The following is a 16895-nucleotide window of genomic DNA, read 5'->3' as shown; positions in this document are numbered from 1 at the left end:
TACCGAACGAGAGCATGGCAGATGAGAGGAAAAAGTGGGACAAGCTCCCTTTTATAAACACAGAGAGGCGAGGCATGTGTGTGTGTGTGTGTCTGCATGTGTATGTGCAATGTTCCTAAAATGGGATACCTAATGCCATGGTTAATGGACTAATAGATTACCTTTGACTTAAAATAAATAAATAAAGGCAAAACAGCACTAGTGAATGTCAACTGACATTTAGTAGCATTATTTTCACTTCTCGTTTTTAACTACTCTGAAACTGACAGTGTACGTCATTCTGCTTAAAACCTGATTCCCAAGTATTCTGACTGTTACTGTGGGTCACAATATAATACTATAATACTGCTTTTTCCACTTCTTTTTCCTCCCTGAGGAGTCTGGATCTGTGCCACAGGTAAAACTTTGATGCATGTGATCTCTCCCTGATCTCAAGGACCCGCAACAAGATCACAGACGCCGACCACCACTATTAGCACTTATCTCGTGCCCTTTGGTCTTATCTAGCCCGTTCTCTGGGCAACAAACCCGTGTGTCTGATTTTGTGGGAAGTAACGGCTCACTGATAACAAGAGGGCTTCTGCTGACCTGGTTTACATAGGCTGGGCTGGTAAAGGCATTACGTAGGCCAGCTGAACAGACACATTAGCCATTATCACCATAGTGACAGACTGAAAACCTCAGCCTTGTTGTGGTGGACACAAACAAAGCAAAATAAATCATGGACCCATTGCATAAGAAGCTGTCTCTGGTGCTGTTCTACATCATCTCTGATTTAGACTAAATATTACAAATGACGTTATCCTTATGTGGTTAATAGCTTGGTGTAAATACTGTTTTGGAACATATCACAATCAACCATCTACATAATTATAGCTGTCAAATATGGTCAGAAGTACATCTATGACAGGTCATTTCTGATCATGATTTTAGTGCAGGGTTTTCCTTTTATTACTGATTGTACACACACACACACACACACACACACACACACATATATTGTGTACATAAATACATAAAGTATTTCAACATTTTGGGAAATACCTTTAATTGCTTGTAGGTGGCGATAGATGAGGATTCATACCACTCATCTGTCAATTACAAATAAAACTACAGCCAAGATACGGTGAAGTTTAAACTGCAGCAAACATTTTAGTCCTTCTCCTGATTTTGGTTCTCTGTAACAGGGAGACAAGGCCACTTCAGCTTGCTCAGCTACCATATAGACAACAAACACAAATGTCCAACTATTCAGCTACAGTTCCTGCAAGAAATTTCAACATAATATTCCATAAAATACAATTTCTAATTGCTCTGATTAGCCAATTACTTGGCAACATCGTTGGTATTTTGCCACCTTGAAAAAACATTTGTTTTTTATAAATTAACATTCATGCAAAAATGCTTAATTAATTAACTAATTACTTAATTAATTAAATAAATAAATAAATAAATAAATAAATAATTAATTAATTAATTAAATAAATAAATAAATAAATAAATAAATAAATAAATAAATAAATAAATAAATAATTAAATAAATAAATATCAGTCAGAGATTTCCTGTTTCTCTACTTTTTATAGCAATATATTAAACACTTATGGGATTTGGACTATATTTTACAGAATAAATGAACAATCTGCAGATTAAAATGATCATAAGCAGCCCTAGACTATTCCTGAAACACGAAAGTAAAGAAAAGAGTTTTTCCAAGGACTACTTAAGGTGCACTTCTTAAAACAAACTAGTATTGTTTTGGTGTCAACAGTAACAAAACTACTAAACAAAACTGTTACAATGCTGTTGGAGCCTGTGTTTGTGTGCATCCATGGGCACTGACCTATCACTAATCCAGACCCCTATCTACCTCTACTCCTGTGTACAAAAATGCACCCTCAACGCAGTAATCCCAGACAGTAAACACCAGATTAGATTAGGTCAGCACGTGTAATCCAATGAACTTTCACCTCTTACGTGCCTAATGCTATTAGAGCTGGCAACATCACACACACACAAACACATATGGGGGGGGGCAGGGACTGGTCCTGCTCTCACATGATCTCTGCTCTCGAACATCATTTATACACATTTATAAAAAACGTCAATCACAATTGATTTTCTATCAATTGCATTGATGACTTCCTAATGAGTCTAATGCCACAAGGTGGCAGCAGCAGCAAGCACAGTTTGTTGACTGCATGCATGTTTGCATAAGAGAATAACATTTACAACGGTCTTTGAATGCATCTCATTGGCTGCTCGTCTACGTTCACCAACTCTGGTGTTTGCGAGTTTGCAATTTGGCTGAAGCAATAACATTTTTCCTGGCTCGTGAAGACCATGGTGAAGTCAGTTTGAAGAAAGCACACTGCTAAGATCTGAAAAAGTCAATGTGTGGAACTTGAAACCAACTTGCCATGTTGTATCACCACATACTCTGTCCAAATAGCTAGTTTCTAATAAACTCTGACAAGGAGAGAGGCGAATATTCAAATATCCAACCAATAACCACGTCACATATTCCAAATAGTGCTTTTTGCTTAACATGCCTTTCCCTAATATACAGTACATGCTCGAACAAGCAGATTTTGCTGTTAATCATCACGAAAGGCAATCTTATAAAATCCATTTCTGTAATGACTTCACTGCAGCATAACCAGACATACATGGCCAATGTCATCACCCTTTTTAAATCACTCTCCAAACTTGGCCGGCCTCGTTGGGTTGTCGCTGCAGTTCCGGGAAGCTCCTCTCGCTGCCATAATCAACACATTCAGAGACGGACAAAACTTGTTTAGAGGCATTCAACTGTTGGGGAAGTAAGCGTTGTTCCCTTATGAAATGCAATCTGGAGTTTTTTTGTTCTGGTTTTGGGGTTAGTATTACTGTGATACAGCAAAGAGTTCACACTGACATCATATACGCTTTGGGCTACAAACAACTCCATTCATTTCCCTCCATGGCTTTTGTGGTTTGATGGATTTGCTCACTGTGTTCTTGCTGAAAATTGTCTGTGTTTAGTCACCGTGCAGGCATCAACAGTGCTGAACTGGGTTTTTTAACAGAGTTTTAGATTTAAAAAACCTTACTCCTCCCTCCCATTAGTTTATCGTCAAGGTAGTCCTCCAAACTTTTACATTTGCATCAGTATCTTTTTACCATTTGCATTAATAATTAGGGGTGTGAATCACAGGGTACTTTACTATACGATACATGGTCCACGATACCAATAATATCTGAAGAATTCTGTGATAATCAATATATGGCAAGACAATCATAGAGCGATACATCACGATATCTGTCCAACTGAAAAAACAACAACTTTCGTGAAAAGTTATAAGTGTAGTGTCTCTATTGATTCACAACAAAGAGAACAAAGTGCTTAAAGTCTATGTATTGAACGTAGCTTTCTCACGCCATTATCCCACTGTAAACTCCCTCTTCTTCGGCCTGGTGACATCCGAGGCACAAGTTTCCCTCAGTCGTTTGAGCAGCGCCACCGTGAGGAGACATGAAGTTGCAACGCCTGGCAATGAAACTTATTTATTAATTAAAATATTGTTATTTGCTCTGGTGTATCGATTATCACATTGAGGTAAGATGCCGATATATCACCAAATCGATATTTTGACCCACCACCCCATAACCCAAAACAATCCTCATTTCCACTGTGCAATGTACACTTGCAAAGGATCTCTTCCTTCCTAGATCAGCTTTTAAATGTCATGAAATGTCCTCATTTTACTTCTGCGTGAAACCGTATGCAGCTCAAACAGGAAGCTTTAATTACTTTACCACCACCACCACCACCACCAGGACAAACCTACACCCTGGCTCACCTCATGATGACATAAATTGCGCAGCATATTCAACACCGAGTAAAACAAGGCAGAAGGCAACCCCCCAACTCTTCACACTGGGAGACATCATTGTTACACCAAAAGAAAACCTAACCCAGATGACCAGTCCTCACAAGACTGTAATACGATATAAAGAACTGCAGCAAGGGCCTTGAGCAACATGATGTATTCCGCCTGCTCGTTATTAGGTTTACCACATTTTTCCACAGAAAGTTAAATCTATAATCAATATTTTTTATTTCTTGGAGCATCTCATCTGCATTTTTAAGCTTCAATATTCTGATTTGTTGTTGTTTTTCAACCCACTTTACTCTGGAAGGAAAGTATAAAGAGATAATCATCATGGTATTCACTGTTATTAGCTTATATATATATATATATATATATATATATATATATATATATATATATATATATGACAGTAATGTGTTGGTTTTACAGGTGCTCCCTCTTCACTGAGCTTTACGAGCGGTTTCTGTCACATGACGCGGAGTAACAGTGGGTGATCTACATAGTCATTTGCCAAACATAACCTTGGATGTTTTCCTTTGCTTCTGGCACAAACACCCATTTTGTGTCAACGGTGTCATGTGTGCTGACTGAACAACAAAGAGGCTGGCACCTCTAATGCTAATGATTTACGAATACTTTGACCATAACATCAAAAGGCTATCAATCGAAGAAGAAGTAAAACAAAACACTGATTTGACAGTGAAGTAAGAGGATGCAGCTTTGCCTTTGGGCTGTAATTCTACCTTTAAAATTGAATGTACCTGCACCTGTTGTTGGGGATGAGAAGGGTTATTATAATGATTATACAAAACCATTCATGGGAAAATGAGATACGAGAATACTTTGTTATCGTTTCCTTCCCAATTTTCAAATATGCTGCAGTGAGAGAATGATATAAAAGTGGGAAATGATGTGAAAACAAGGTGAGTACATTATTTGGCCGACTGTCATATCATAACCATTTTATAAAACATTTCCATCCGTACATATACGGATGAGATGAGTTTCTGCCTGTGGCACTAGTGGTTTTCAAGTGTATAAGCTGCTGCCATTACCATGTGTTTGGTGTTGTGTGTGTGTTGTATTTGTGCTTCACTTTAAGGGATGAATGCCTTTCTAAGTGAAACATCACTTCTTTAATGCCACAATAAAAGGAACAGTTCGAGTGGAAGGGATGTTTTTATCCCCATGTTTTGGCTTGCTCTCCAGTCCTTCATATATATTTTATATATGTATATAAAAAAAAGCTTTTTACTCAGCCATCCATTTGCTCTTGATTGAAGCTGCCTGGCTAAATAAAAGGGCTAAAATCTCATAACCATCATCTTTCCCTCCAGCTGGCTTCCATTTATTGTATTCACAGCACTATTTTGCACGATAGCACACATCTCTCAGAGATTTTTTTTGTGGATATTTTTTGTAAATATGCCCACTGCCTGTGTGGAGGCGAGAGTCCATGGAGTACAAAGTGACCTTAACAAAACAGGGAGGGGACCAAGGGAAAAAAACCAAGACAGTGCTTGTGCGAGTAAGTGCGACAAGCAACAGCAGCTGCCTATCAAGAAGCCCCTCGTACTGGGAACCACATTATGCCACGGTGTGGAAAAGTGCGGCCTGTGCTACTAAAAATGTGCCTTTCCAATTCACAGTTTTGTGCTCTGAAGCTCTTTCTCGCAACGTTCTCCTCCTGTGTTTCTCTTTAAGAGTTACTGCACTAACTCTGAAGAGCGAAGGCACTGGTGAGTGAGAGAAACGTGAGACAACAAACATTTGTATCTGCTGACAGGAAGGCACCAGTCTGACGCTGTGTACACTTAGCCCACTTCTTAAAACAATGTTTTCCTACTATAAAAAGGCAGCCAAATCATATTAATTGGTCATAATCATGGACCTCTTGTTAAACAGGGTCAGTCCAGATCAGTGGGAGAGGTGCAACCTTAACTCCCTGTGTGTAATATGCCGTTCTGTTTAAGGATTATTCTGATAGATGGTTTGGATCCACTTCCAAGGTGGCAAAAATAACAACGATCTTCAGCTCAAAAACAAGCTGCTACATGTAAAAAAAATAATAAAGTAAGCTCCTGCTGTGACAGAGACGCTGCTGTGAAGAAGACATGTCTTCTCCTGCTGCAGCTTTGTGTCACAGTCACACACTGAGGCTGTCTGCACGAGTTAGGACTACGTATGAGGATTAGGAGGAAACTTTTTCGTGGGTGCTTGAGGCGTGATATCAGACTTTCCCCCCGCTTTCTGAAAGAGCGACTCATGCTCCATATTCCAACTCTTTGCAGCCGCCTCCTTTTACGAGCGTAGCCGTTACGCTTCCGTCTTCCCTCTGTCATTTGTGACGTAAAAAACTCGCCGGGCTGTGTGCAGCACAGGAATGTCGCCACAGACATGAAACGAAAAATCATACTGAGAAACACAGAGAGAGACAGAGTCATGTGGAGCTGATAGGCTTGATCAGGATTGCATGGACTCATTTGACAATGGTTTGAATGTTTACTTTTAAAAGCTACTCCCTACCCGCTTTAAGTCTCTTGTCTACAGTGACAAAGAAAAAAAGGTTAGTGGCGTATTAAAACATGTGATTACTCCACAATGCTGCAATTAACAACAAACTGGCTTAAAATAAAACAACTGCAAAATGTAATATTTGCAGAGGTGCAGTGAGGTTTGAAGGAAAATGAATATCCACCATTTTAAAGTAAAAACGTGTTTTTCCTAATGGACTGATCAGTCTCAGCTCACGTGACATTATACTGTATTCCACGTCCTGTCATATTCTGTGACAACCAGCTTATTTAACATTAAATGTAATACTAATCATGAATGGTCATTTGTTTTATGTTTATTAATATATAATCACAATAATAATGTGGCTCCTAAAGCTCCAGCACAACCTTGCAGTGAGAATTGTTTAAAGTGTAGTAAAGTAAAGTGGTTAGGACTATCAATTGTCGTTCGTATCTTTTGTTGCATGAAACAATAAAAATGGCATTTTTCTTTCCCTGCTTTAAGATGTAGTGATTTCATTTGTCCGTTTTTTGTATTTTTCTTAAATTAATAAAATGTTACTTGTATTTTAAATATTATTTAAATTTCAAAAAAACCTTTTGGAGATTTAGTATTATACACAATGTTGGCAGATTTTCTATGATGACAAATTATGTGCAAAGTACACAAACACAAGAACAAGTCTATGTTGTCAAGACAACGGTAAAACTGTGTTTCTGAACAAATTCAGTTTTCTTTCTTCTTTCATTCATTCATTCATTCATTCATTCATTCATGTGTATTAATCCATATTGCACCAGTTCTCTGCTTACTTCCGTGCCATAAACATGGAATGATTAAAAAGAAGAGAAGAAGAAAAAAAGAGCTTTGTATAGCAAAAGGCTTTAGCTTCTGCTTTGTATCCAACTTGGCAGCTTTAGGCCTGGAGGAAACCTTTACTGAGGGACCTCAATCAGTCTCCATCTCCTGGATCAATATCCATTAGTCTCACCGTGCATGTACGCGTGCGTGTGTGTGTGTGTGTGTGTTCAGACCTCATCCTGTGTGAATGGACCTGAGTCATAAATGTAAGCTTTGGATCAGATTTCTCCTCGTCTCCTGTTGGTTTCACTTAGTTTCTCTCACACACAGACACAGACACACACACACACACACAAGCTCATTCAAACATACAGACGAACCGTGCGAACAACACGTTGCCACCTCTACACCTTCATTCATGGATGCACTGGCAGTTCCAATACGTTTAATGTGAATAATACCCCCACACTGCAGTAGTAATAACTAAATGAAATCAACACCAAATCAGTCAGTCATTGAGTGTTTGACGCAGTTACTTGATGATTGATAACATGCCACAACAAAACTCCTTCTTTCAAAGTCCTGGGTATTAATTCCAGTCTGGAGGACAGGGGGGAGAGAGAGAAAGAGACAGGGGAGGAAGCTTTTTTTTTTTATTAGCTGTCATTTTGCTTTGGCACGGAAATGCTCAAAACAGACACAAGAATAAAGGAAGGAGCAAAAACATGAAACTGTTGTTGGCGAATCACTGCACAGAAAACAAGACAGCGAGCAGTGAAGAAAGCAAAAAGGGAGGACATAGGAAAGACAAAGAGGCCAATGCCGAAGGATGGAAAAGGAGATGAGGATGGATCTGGAGATGGAAGGTGGTGGGGGTGGGGGGAGCGTGGCCTGTGGCAAGACACTCAAACCTGTACATGTCAGAACAAGATTCCCACATCTATGAGGAGGAAGTTCACGAGAAAAACAAAGACGAGGAGAACCTAAAGGTGACACTCAAGTCTACCAAGAAGCATATTGCACAAAGCCAGCAATAGGCCATGTATACTTAGGCCTATGGTGGTTTCACTACTGATAAAACTGATTCAGAACAAGACATTCAACTTAGGACTGTTTACAAAAGCTGAAATAACTAGTGATAATGCACAATATGGACCCGAAATCATGCTTAGAAATGTGCATTCTGCAACAAAATAAAATCTAATCAATGTTACAACCAATCTTACTTTTAAAGTAAATATCAAACTAGTTTTCAGTCTTGTCAGTCACTATCCTGTTGTAACCAGTAAAAGTGGCAGGAACTGAACACAGAAAACAACACTGAAACCACATAGAAACCACCTTACAGAATGGGTGTTTACACACCTGTGGATTATTGTTTATATGCGTTTTATCAACCACTAGCACCTTATTCTGTATACCAGTCACGTGGGCCCTCGTGCACTTGGTGTGGTTGTGAATTAAGTCACTGTGTAGTGTTTGTGGTTTTAGTTGTTTTGCCATACTACTCTTAACTTATTGCCCTTGGTGGGACTAATTGAGTAGTTTAAATTGAAGTCAAAATGTGGATTATATTACAGCGGAGCCTGAGATTGTGTGGCTACAGCACAACCAACTAGACAGTTAAAAAGCAGCTCATCGTGACATTTAAAAAATGTAAATTATTGTCTTATTTAGCTTCAGTAGGCCACAATTGGCATCAAGTAAACATGATTATGAAACCCAAAAAGATAAACTAACTTGGTCAAGTTTAAGTTATGACTGTAGTTAACATTAGAGAAAGTTAAGAATGGATAAAGGTTGGTTATAGCCTGGACCGGCACTGTAAAACCTGAGAATGCTTCACAGATTGACCTGAAATCTAAACTAACTGAATTAACACTGTCAGTGGAGAATAGTGGTATGAAATGCTCATTCCTGATCCTCAAAGTGGGATTTTGTCACATACAAAGAACATTTTCTGCAACTTAAATGTGGCCCTATCACTACTAAAGAAACTGAAATGTAACAAAAACAATTCTCTGTGCCACTGATTCTCTCAAACATAGCAATAAGGCTAATATATTTTTTCAGTAATGTAAATAAAGATCTATTTCTTTACAACAAACTGAAACTGCAACAGATGGGCTTGTAAAAATAAGAATGGAAGACAAACATTTCTAATAACGCAACGAATTAGCAAAAAACCTGATTGGCAATGAGGCAGAATGGCTGCAGCTGTGCACCATCAACAAAAAACACAAAGTGTGGCTGAAAGTGAATTACAGGATGTTTCTCGCTGCTCTCCCTAAGAGGAAATGATCAGATGAGCTCAGTGCAAATTCTGAACTTCCCTCTGTGGTATATTATCTCGCTAGACACAAAACCACAGGAGCCAGAGGCTGGATGTCATTCTCTGCCTTGTTTACACCCTTTAAAATTTCATTTCTGCCACATCGGCCCTACACGTGATCGTGTACCAGAGCAACCAGTGATTTGGCTGAATTAATATTCCCTTATTAGGATCCGAGCACACACAGTGTGAGGACCGTTTTGTAATTTTTTTCGGTTTATTTTTACAACTTCCCACAACACATCAGTGGCAATTGCTCTAAGACAGCAAGGGAAGCTCAGCCTCCTCTAAAATGTCGTCAAATATGTGCTGTGTTATATTTACATTTCAATACTAAACTGTCAGCTGTTTATAATGATTACGTTATTTTCTTATTCCCGTAGCAGCCTCCGCATTAAAACCACGGTGAGCTTGGTGATCAGCCAGTTTTTGATTGACAGCGTTGCAGAAATGTACACGAGAGTGGAGCCTTTTCTGCCTCAGTCCTGTGTGGATTTTGCAAGGGAAGTTTGAGAAAAATAGCTGGTATTTGTGTGTTATCTGCTCTGCGGTATAGCCCACTATTTGTTTGTACATATACACTGTAAATAAAAACATTATTACAGCATTTGCACTTTACATAATTAGCCCGTTTCCTTGTTTCCTAGTTGTTCATTTACAGAAACAACTGGGCCTGAAATGAACTTCTCCCCGGTTCCAAAGACCAGCAACCGCCTCTGCGACACATACATGAGTAGCTATGGCATTGGTTCATAAACATGAGCAATAATTTATGCGAGTCATTAAAGCAAGCAGAGCAGACATGACATCAGGCAACAGATCCAACTCAGTGCCTGCAGTCAGCCAACAGAGATGGTGGGTTATCCTGCATATCTGAGTGCAGCCCCTGAACTCATCAGCTCTTTCATGAAAGAGACACACAAATAGACAGGCCTTTGTCCACCGGACCAAAAACTTTCACTCAGAAAACACTACTCACAAAAGCACACTTGATATACGCATCATTTGCATTAATATTTATACTGTATATCTAAGTGGAGCATTACATTCATCATTTAATGTGCCACCTTAATGCTTGCAAAAGTCAACTGGCTCACATAAAAAAAAAAACTTCACCATACATGTTTCCCCCCCCAGCAACCGCTTAAATTTTCTGTTAAAATTCCCACTTTATGAGCTATTGTTTTGAAGCCACTGTAGGCCCGTGTTGGGACTTAATGTCAGTTCTTGATAGATTGACCTGCTTGGCTAATGTTAGCAGTCTGCACATGCAGCCCTGATGGATTTAACCTCGTCTACGAGCAGCAGCTCAACTGTATATGACGAAAAAAATCCGTGCCACAGGACTTTTTTTGACGTTTTACAGTACAACTGATAAACAGCAGCCCCTTTTTAGCCTTGATAGCTGTGTCACACAGCTAGCGTCTCCTACACAGTGCACACCCAGACAGTATGTTCCACGCCGTGTATTGTTTACATAGCTTGTAGGGTTGCGCTATTTTTTGTCTAGCTAGTTGGCGCAATGTTGAAAGGGAAAATATACACACAGTGAATGTCGTTTTGCGCTTTATGGAGCACGTGAGCTGTTGAGATACCCGCCAGCTTTGTCACTTCACAGGCAGGCTAGTGGTGCTAAATTAGCTAGCATTTGTTAGCACACAGGGTTCACCAAATCTGTTCCAGGACTAGCTAACAGGTTAGCATTAGGAAGCTAACGTTGGAAACTATTTAGTTAACACACAAGTCCATTATCGGACAGCGCTGACCTGCGTTTCCAACACAAGCCCAGCCACTGAACCGGGTTTAGATAAAAATGAATCACCCAGTGTGTGTTAATTAAAGCCGCCTTGGTCCAGGTGTGTCGGGTTTAAGCTGCAATGACAACATACTCTAAACCTGCAGTTTCTGTGTTTCTCCTAACTGCTTTTTCCTTCACTACTTCCAGGACACATTTCACATCATAGACTGCTGTGTGAATGTGTTTAAGTGGTGTGAGGTAAAAAATGAGAATGACAATAATGCTTTTTGCAGGGAAGATATGCCACAGATTTGTCCTAAGAAGCTAACGCTGCTTAGCTACACCGTCTAGATGTTATCTTAACGTAGTTAACACAAAAATGCCTTAAATTGATTAATGTTCAGACGTGTACACATCTGTGCCGACCACTGACATTTGCTTGTCCTTCATTTGTCAGAAAAGTTATGAAATAACTGAGTCACAGCCCACATTATGCTTCAGTGTCTGAACCCCCAAACAGACTACACAGACGGGAACAATGTCACTCTACGTCGCTGGAGCAATGGGAGAAGCTTCCCAGTGGAGCTCACCGCGACCTCTCCCACTTATTTTTCGCTGCTTACCGGTCTTCAAAAACGGCGATAAGTCGCTGGCGTCCTTGCTCGTCTCCTCCGTTCCCTCTCCGGAGCTCATGGCTGCCTCAACCAGAACCTGGAGCTCAGTATCTCCCGAGTAAATCCTCCAGAAAAATCGGCAAAAAGATGGCACCAGATCACTTCTGTCCTGACAAAAGCGTCATTAGAGACACGCGGACGGGTACGGCGACTGGTAAACGCTAGCGGTGCCATCTGCAGACCTCCATTTTGGGGGGTAACGTGACTGGAAACGATCGGCCAGGGGGCACCGGGTTCCTCCTCGGAGTGGAGCCGAGGGGAGAGTCGCTGTGGCGGGGAGGAGGAGGGGGACGGGAGGGGCCGGGTCGCTGCTCGGTGAATCTCCGTAAGCTTTCGGAAATGAGCAGACGGTGGGTCGTCAACGAACGAGCGCGTGTGTTTGCGTCCGTGCGCGCGCACGTAACGTATGCGCACTTGTGTGTGCGTGTTTGTTTCTCTGTGTGAGTCATGCCTGAAAAAAACATAGATAATAACAAGGCACACAGAGGTTGTCAGCTGTGATAGTTAAGTGAATGACATGTTTGCAGGCCAGCTGTAAGTTCAACAGTCGATATAGAAGCCTAGTTATTAAAAAAAAGTGCCAGTTAAAACAGACAATGATTTATCCACTGGTAATTGTTTATTTTGTGTTTCCCATAAAAATATGAGTCAATGTGTGTCAAATGGAGGAGTAGTGATGATGTATAACCCAAACAGAGAATGTGGTTATCTGCTAGGACTGAGCTTCATTCCCTCAATCCGCTGTCTATTGTGATTTTAGCTGTGTCACTAGCTTCATCTGCTGGTGTATACTGGTACTGACGCTTCAGCGCAGTTTTCACTCATTATGTACGCTACATTAATTAAAGGTGCAGTATGTAATGGTGAGAGTCACGTGAGGAGTTGGAACTATACCCAGATGACGTTGAAATGAACTTTGGCTGTAATGCATTTATTACAGTCAGTGTTGGACTAGAGAATCGTTGCCGTTAAGCAGCAGCTGAGCTGCATCTCTTCAGTGCAGAGGTCAATCTGTACAAACGATCATTATCATCGTTATTATGTCAAGCATTACAAATGAGACAAGGAAAAACACTTTCACATTGAGTATATAAACCTGTTTATAAAACAGTATCGTAAGGCAATTAGATGCATTTAGAGAACGATACAAGAAGAGTAACAACTCACAAAACAAGTCAATAAATTGATTAAAAAAACAGATAAAGGTAATAATGAGAGGAGGAAAGAAAACCCATCAAAGTCAGGTCACCCTTGTCGCTCTACACAAAAAAGTATCTGCACATTTTATCAACAATATTGATCTGTATTATTGATCTGTAAGAGACTGAAGTTATAGCACAGTGTACACAGAAGACACTGTATCATGTTTAACATCACACAACACATATACTATAACTATAGAGAGGTCACTGTAATTTATAGCAAGATTATTTCCTATTTTCCTGTAACACTTTAAAATATGATCAATAATGATGTAGTCAACTGAAAGCAAAATGTATACTGTAACTGTTGCATACCCACACACACATATATTTATATATATATATATGTGTGTGTGTGTGTAAATAGATTTGTTTAAACCATCTTTTAATGGAAGATTTACATCTATTACCCTTGCCTTTCCGCCACACGGTGGTGTAGTGGTTAGCACTCTCGCCTTGCAGCGAGAAGATCCGGGTTCGAGCAAGGGCCTTTCTGCATGGAGTTTGCATGTTCTCCCTGTGTGTGCGTGGGTTCTCTCCGGGTTCTCTGGCTTCCTCCCACATTCCAAAAACATGCAATGTGGGGATTAGGTAAATTGGACACTCTAAAGTGACCATAGGAGTGAGTGTGAGAGTGAATGGTTGTTTGTCTCTATCTGTGTGTGGCCCTGCGATGGACTGGCGAACTGTCCAGGGTGTACCCCGCCTATTGCCCGATGTAGCTGAGATTGGCACAGCACCCCCCGCGACCCTCTGGCAGAGGATAAAGCAGTAGATGATGACTGACTGACCCTTGCCTTTCCATAGCCCTGGCCAAGTGGAAGAGAATTTTGCTCGCTGGGTTCCAGTCACGCCAGAATAGAAACCATTTGTTGCAGCAAAAACCTGTTTAACTTTTAAATTTCATATTAAAATGACACTGTCTAGGTCTGATTGAATGATCCAAAAAAAGCCACAAACACCAGTAGTGATAATAAAAAAAACAGATGGTGCCAAAATGTGCCAAATGAGACCTTTCCTGTACTTTCTGCTCTAAAACCTCTCTAATTTTGTTTTGTTACACTTTATCAGAGTCAACCTTTGCACAGACCATGTTCACACATTTCACTAAGATATGATAGATGTTTACAGCTGCAGCTGCATCACTGTTGTGTGCCATCTTCATTTACAGTAGCACATGTATTGATATTTACACATCTTAACAAATCTCACAAGTGTTCCATTTACTACGACACCCAAAGTATTGAAATAGTGGTTGCAGAGATATACTGATTTCATTATGAGTGTGCATTTTTGAGGCTTAAAGGGTTAAAGCGGCAACACAGAGTTAGTTTGCTACAATAAAAACTGTTTTCTTGTACATTCTGAAGGCTTTCCATTTGAGGCTATAGGCAAACTATAAAATATGAATAAATATAAATATATATATGTAAATAAAAGCAGTAATAACAGGTCTTTGGTGATGATACTCCCAGGTGAAAGTGAGAGCAGTAAGCATGTTTCTTTGTGTGCTTCCCCTCAGTATCAGGTCATTTACAGCTCATGTTTTATTTGTGTCTCACGTCGTCTCGTGTTTTGATGTATTACTTCTTACGTCCAGCAGGGGGAAGGCTGAGACTAGTGATCAAACTGGTTTTCCATAGGAGGTGATCATCAGAGGAGAGAAAGACAAAAATCATCCCTGCTCCTCTGTTCAACTCTTCCAACAAAAAGAAAACAGCTAAAGAAAAAACATTCAGTCTTTTCCAGAAACGTCCACAATCAACAGGTCATTTAAAAAATGTAGTTGTTTTTATATATGGTTTATTTTATGTTATGTAATAAAGCCCCATAAAACATGAGACAATAAACATATTTCAGTATATACAATTCTTTGTCTAAAAGTGTTTCCCATAATGAATCAGCTTCTTCAGGACCACGTGGTTCAAAGGTCCAGTGTGTAAGATACGTAGAGAATTGGTATATGACATAATTACGTGTACTGTATGTATGAGCTGTTGTTTCCTTTACCACAGAGCGAGCCCTCTATATTTACACCAGGAGCAGCAGGTGTTCTCCACCAAGAGGAAAAGATGCTGCCACAAGTGACACACTGTCCCTTTAATTACATATAACTGACGTCTGTTATTACATCTGCATTCAGATGTTCTCACAAACTGATTGAATCAGCTAAAAATATATGACATCACATTCATCTGCCCGAGCACCCTGCTGCTCACGTCACACTCAAAATCAATCAATCGATGTTTATTGTTTATTTATATAGGACTTCTATATAATCTGTGAGGTAAAATACACAATAAAACAGTCAGGAAAACAAATATACCAATAAAATAAGTGTAAAATGTGCAATTAAGAACTTAAGAACCAATATCATTATTTGACCACGACTTCAAAGATTCTACAAAAGCAGGACATTCAATTCAGAATTAATAAGGAATACAGATGAGAACAAGGCTCAGCTTCCTTTAATAAGTCAGCACCACTGAACCACTGACCCCCTGCCTTCAGGTGGTTTTATTCCCACAGTGATTCCTGCCAAATAGCAATAAAATGTCAGCTGTAATTACTGTTGTGTGCTGAGAAAACCTCTGAAACCATGATCACTGTGTCAAGCCCCCCCACCTCCCCTCGTCTCCCTCGCTCTCCATCTTTGTCCACTTATCCTTGTACAGTCCCATCTGTATGAGGCTCAGAAATTTATATTCTGTGTGTGTGTGTGAGTGTGAGTATGTGTGTGTGTGTGTGTGTGTGTCCCACCTGCTGTTGTTGTCCTCTTAGTCCACATAATTATGACGGAGCAGCAGGGGGCGTGGACAATAACAGGACACCACACACTGTGCCATGAGCTACACACACACACACAACATAAGGCAGATGAAAAAAGGACAGCGGATTCAGAGGACATTAAATTGACTTAACTTCATTTCCTGGAGACCTTCACCACACCCGAACCATACAACATGTCTTCATGTTTAAAATGTAATAATTTACATTATAAGGCATGCATGTTGTCCCCCATAATGTGACAGTGGAAACAGACCTCGCCCCTTACCCTAACCTTAACCATCACAACTAGGTGTCTAACCCTAAATCCAGGTCTTAACCCTGAAAAAGACATTTTTAGCTGTGTCAGAATGTGAGGACCAGCCAAAAATGTCCTCACTTTCCCAAAATGTCCTCACTTCCTTAGGTATATAAGTTTTTTGGTCCTCACAAAGATACCAGGAGTCTACAACCTGTGGCTCTGCAGTGGCTCTCTGTTGCTTTGAAACCCCGCCCCATCCCCAAATATGTTTACTCTTATTTATTTTCATCTTTGATGTGTCTATCACACATGTTGCTACAATTAACACGCTCAGGCGAGTTTGTTTATTTGCGTAAAGAATGTGCGAATTGCCAAGATGGGTCACCAAATTCAAAATGGCCGACTTCCTGTTGAGTTGAGGCCATGGTCCTGATGGACTTTTTTGTTCGTCTTGGGCTGTGACACGTTTCCACCAAGTTCCGTGGACTTTGGTGCAACTTCATTTCTGTTTCACCTTTGGCCCATTGAGCCATTTTGCACCATTTTACGTATTTGCTGCCTTCACATACGTTTAGTACGTCAAAAATGTTTGTTTCACACTACGTCTTCCCACCGATGTGTGGTCAGGCCCCAAATAATAAAAGCAACAGCACTTTTCAGCACTCAGAAAGTCAGACAGAGGGCAAGTGAAGGCAACACATACCAGGTGTCAGGTAGAGTGTGTCAGTAT

At 40.1% G+C, this 16895-nt stretch overlaps 1 protein-coding gene across 6 annotated transcripts in view; it reads right to left on the bottom strand.

The window, feature by feature from the left end:
- Positions 1 to 12247, bottom strand: part of trioa (trio Rho guanine nucleotide exchange factor a) — a 75090-nt gene extending 62843 nt beyond the window's left edge. For 5 of the 6 annotated variants that reach the window (XM_058619848.1, XM_058619849.1, XM_058619850.1 and 2 more), the window contains exon 1: positions 11885 to 12246. In XM_058619848.1, coding sequence (XP_058475831.1) covers positions 11885 to 11954 — 70 coding nt within the window. In that variant the 5' untranslated portion in view covers positions 11955 to 12246. Of the gene's footprint in view, positions 1 to 11884 lie in introns of all 6 variants that reach the window. The other variant, XM_058619852.1, reaches the window with a different exon arrangement.
- Positions 12248 to 16895: the final 4648 nt, after the last annotated feature.

The sequence above is a fragment of the Solea solea genome, chromosome 20 (assembly GCF_958295425.1).
Source record: "Solea solea chromosome 20, fSolSol10.1, whole genome shotgun sequence".
In the NCBI taxonomy this organism is placed as follows: Eukaryota; Metazoa; Chordata; class Actinopteri; order Pleuronectiformes; family Soleidae; genus Solea; species Solea solea.
Note: the sequence above shows the minus strand (reverse complement) of the source record. Positions and strands in the feature narration are given on the sequence as shown.